Source organism: Littorina saxatilis, linkage group LG17, assembly GCF_037325665.1.
Source record: "Littorina saxatilis isolate snail1 linkage group LG17, US_GU_Lsax_2.0, whole genome shotgun sequence".
NCBI classification, from domain to species: Eukaryota; Metazoa; Mollusca; class Gastropoda; order Littorinimorpha; family Littorinidae; genus Littorina; species Littorina saxatilis.
The window spans coordinates 7,749,574-7,753,413 of NC_090261.1; the positions used below are offsets into that span (position 1 = coordinate 7,749,574).

A 3,840-nucleotide genomic window follows, 5' to 3' on the forward strand; every position below is an offset into this window, starting at 1 on the left:
TCAAGGTAGACGCAGAGAATTTTCGCAGTGTGTTGAAACTGAGGTAAAATCGTCACGAAAAGCGATGGTTTTGACTTTTTAATTGTCAACCTACTTCAAACCTGATAGTCATGTCAGATCAGCGTAAATAACAAAATGATGTACTGTTGAAGGAGAGAGTTTAATCTGGGACACTGTCCTTGAATTTGTATCAACCTGTTTTCACTGGATATGTTCCAATTGTTAATGTTACTATTTTCTCTCCTTTAGATCAACAGCGTCTACTGAAGGCACTTCGTGGACAGCGTTGTCAGACTATGACGACCGCCTTCCCGCCACCCACCTGACGTCTACGTCACCAACCACTGTGCACAGTAAAGGGGAGTGCAGTCTCATATGCCAACGTCAGAGTGGGTGCAACGATTTCTTCTTCAATGACGTCAGTAAAGCCTGCCTGCCGATCGATGTGAAGTTGTCATATAACCATGACATCATCGTAAATGGCATCACAAGCAATGGTTATTGCTTCTATTCGAACAGAGGTGATTTCTTCTTTTATCGTCGTCTTCTTCTCCTCCTCCTCCTCCTCCTCCTTCTCCTTCTCCTTCTTCTTCTCCTTCTCCTTCTCCTTCTCCTTCTCCTTCTCCTTCTCCTTCTCCTTCTTCTTCTTCTTCTTCTTCTTCTAGTTCATAGTTTTTAGTAGTTTATAGGGTGATTTCAGACCTTTCAAGAATCCCTGTCAGGCCTGACTGACCTACGGCGAAAATATTCTGAGTACAGACACGGATTACTTATAACTCAAAACAGCTTTATGATCCTGACAGGTTTTTTTAACAATTATTCAAAGGTAAAAACAAAAACAAACAGATTTGTCTGTCGACAGTAACGTGTCCAGTGCCCACAATGGACAGCCTGTTGCACGTCCAGTCGTCCAGCTGTTTCCAGGTCATCAGTGACATCGCTGTGCGCAAGAACTGGACAGATGCACGTGACGCCTGTGACAGTGAAGGGGGGAGACTGGCCGTGCTGGACACGAAGGACAAGATAGACACCGTCATGGACGTCATGAGGGACAATCCTGGTGAGTTTTTAGAAAGACCTGACTCATAAAGTATGTTTCGTGGGTTGTTGTTGATTCTTCTCTTGAAGAAAGAAAGCTAGTCAAAAGCTCATAAAATGCTCCAGTTAGTGACAAACCATAGCTTGGGATAGCTGATTATGTCACCTCGAACAATATCACACTGGTTATAACATGGATTGCAACCTGAGAGACAGACAGACGTACAGAGATACAGAGTTAAGGGCGTCTAGTAATAAAAAAGAAAAAACACCGAGAGAACCACACATATGGCGCTTGAAAATGTAAGTGCATTTCGTTAAAAATAAACTAACGACTACAGCCTTGTTGTGTTATATTATTCATCCTACATTATTGTCCCCAGACTTTCCACTGGTAAGCTATCACCTGGGGGCCCATCGCCCCATGGACAGGTGGGACACTGCTTGGCCCAACGGCAAGCCAGACTACATCTGGCTCAACGGTCAGCCGCTGGACCTCAACCTGACCGAGCCGTATTGGAATGTACATGACCCCAATAACTGGGGGAATAGTCAAAATGTCATGATCCTGTCGAATAATCAGAAGAGGTTGTGGGGGGATACCGCTGCGGTTGCAGATGGAGGCTACATCTGCGAGTTTTCTCTCATTTGAGAGTTCTGTCTGAAAAGTGCGGTCTGTGTGTAGAGGGTCTGTCAATAGAGACTGATTTCATAGCAAACTGCAGACACTACATCGTGAATTGCACTTGAATATCCCAGTCTTAGTACAAAGATTCAGTCCGAATGTATGTTTTTCTGTTCTTACCATAGCGAAACTCTTCTTTCATCCGAATAAGAGCTTAAAATCATCAAAAATCGACTTCGCTAATATGTTGTCTATAAGATAGTGTCAGAATGTGCTAAAACAAGTGTGAATAAATGAGAGAAATCAATCGGACAGATTATTAAATATGATCTAAGATCGCAACCACAAGCGACCACAAGTCCCCACGAGGAAAGTTAATTAACATCTCAATGGGACTCTCAATACATTACACTCGTGTCAGGTAGCCATGTTGTTACTGACATAAACCGTACCAAGCCTGATTAATGCCTTTTCTCTGTGTGTGTGTGTGTGTGTGTGTGTGTGTGTGTGTGTGTGTGTGTGTGTGTGTGTGTGTGTGTGTGTGTGTGTGTGTGTGTGTGTGTGTGTGTGTATGTGCAAGTGTGCCTAAGATCAAGCCGTTAAGCCCGGCAGACAACTCTGTCAGTGCAGAGCTGCTGTGAAGGGAGACTACTGCATCACCTTCCTACACTCGCCCCACATTGAATGAACGCTGTTCCCTTAGTTCCGAACCAGAGATCCGCCCAGCAAATATTAAGTCCGTCTCGGGTTCGTGGAACGGGAACAACACACAAATAAACCACAGACGCACACACACGCACACACACGCACACACGCACACACACGCACACACAAACACATACACACGCACATACAAACACATACACACACACACGCACACACAAACACACGCGCGCGCGCGCGCGCATGCACGAACACACAACAGCAACAACAGCACGCTCTAGATAAATGCAGGCTAAAGACCGACAACATCCCTGACCTTGGAACTTAAAAGTTGAAACTCTTTCTCTAACTATCTGCGATGGTCGATAATGGCCATCCAGTGTATTTGTATATGCATCTATCAAACAGATCTGTGCTTTAACCTCAACCACAAAATGCAGAATTGTCTTTACACAGGAAAATGTGCTAATAATGGACCCTCTGAAACTTCTTTCCGGCGAGAGAGGATCACATTTCTTCGAGCGACACATTAAGCCTATAATTTATTGGGCCAGAAACGGGCAAGTACGGGTAACCTTAAAAAGAATTCAATATCAACGGATTCTTTGGTTAACGTTGTTGTGCGGATCGAGGTAACCACGGAAGTTCGGAACACAGAGGATCACTGCAGGTCATACATGACCAGTCATCCGACACAAAATATAACAACAGCTTGCATTTGCCCTGTAGCACAGTTCAAACCAATAACTCGCCAGTGTGGTGCTACTGCCCTACTCTCTAGTACATCAGTCATTAGTTAAAGCTGGTCCTTAATTGAGCCCGAAGTCGACTTCGCGAAGTCTTTTTACCGAAAACTCAGTGCTTAAGCTCTGTGCGGCCAGCTTCGCGGAGTGTAGACAATTCTCTAGGGCCAAGCGGGGAAAGTGAATATTATAAGATGTTTGATGGGTTGTTGACAGACCTGCTTTTTTGTCGGTTTAAGGGGGAGCATATCGTCTTTTGTTTCATATTTATTGACTAAGGCCGAAGGCCGCGGTCAATAAATATATGAAACAAAATTTGATATGCCCATCCGAGGACCGACAAAAAAGCTGGTCTGACAACAAACCACCAAAAATCGTTTTTGTCATCATTTTGGTAGTGAGAAAATAAGTACACAATCAACACAGGGAGCCATGCTTTGAAACACGAGTTCCGTTTTGATAACCACACGAGTTCCGTTTTGATAACCACTGGCAATCAAAGCTGGCGTGTGAAAGCAACTTTCTGTGTTTTTGAGTTCATAAAATGTTGGGATGAATATGTCAGGTTTGAGGATGCACAGTTCTGTAGGTTCATCTGGGTATACCACCCCCTCGGATTTCAGTTGTAAATATTAAGCTTGGTGATCGAATGTGGAAGCTACGTTGGGTCAAAGGTCACAGAAGATTTGCGTCGTGCAGCGAAGGAAAGAATCGCGATCTTGTTTTCGACTCAGTGCCTCTTTGTTTTTCATTAGATCTGTCATTCTGCTT

The 3,840-nt window shown here is 44.1% G+C and overlaps 1 protein-coding gene across 1 annotated transcript; it reads left to right on the plus strand.

Annotated features, from left to right (window-relative positions):
• Positions 1–255: 255 nt before the first annotated feature.
• On the plus strand, positions 256–2,109 carry LOC138952682 (C-type lectin domain family 4 member C-like). The gene is made up of 3 exons (XM_070324380.1): positions 256–521; positions 863–1,060; positions 1,422–2,109. Exons 2-3 carry the CDS (start codon positions 883–885, stop codon positions 1,688–1,690), a joined length of 447 nt encoding a protein of 148 aa, XP_070180481.1. The 5' UTR covers positions 256–521; positions 863–882; the 3' UTR covers positions 1,691–2,109.
• The last annotated feature ends 1,731 nt before the right edge of the window (positions 2,110–3,840 follow it).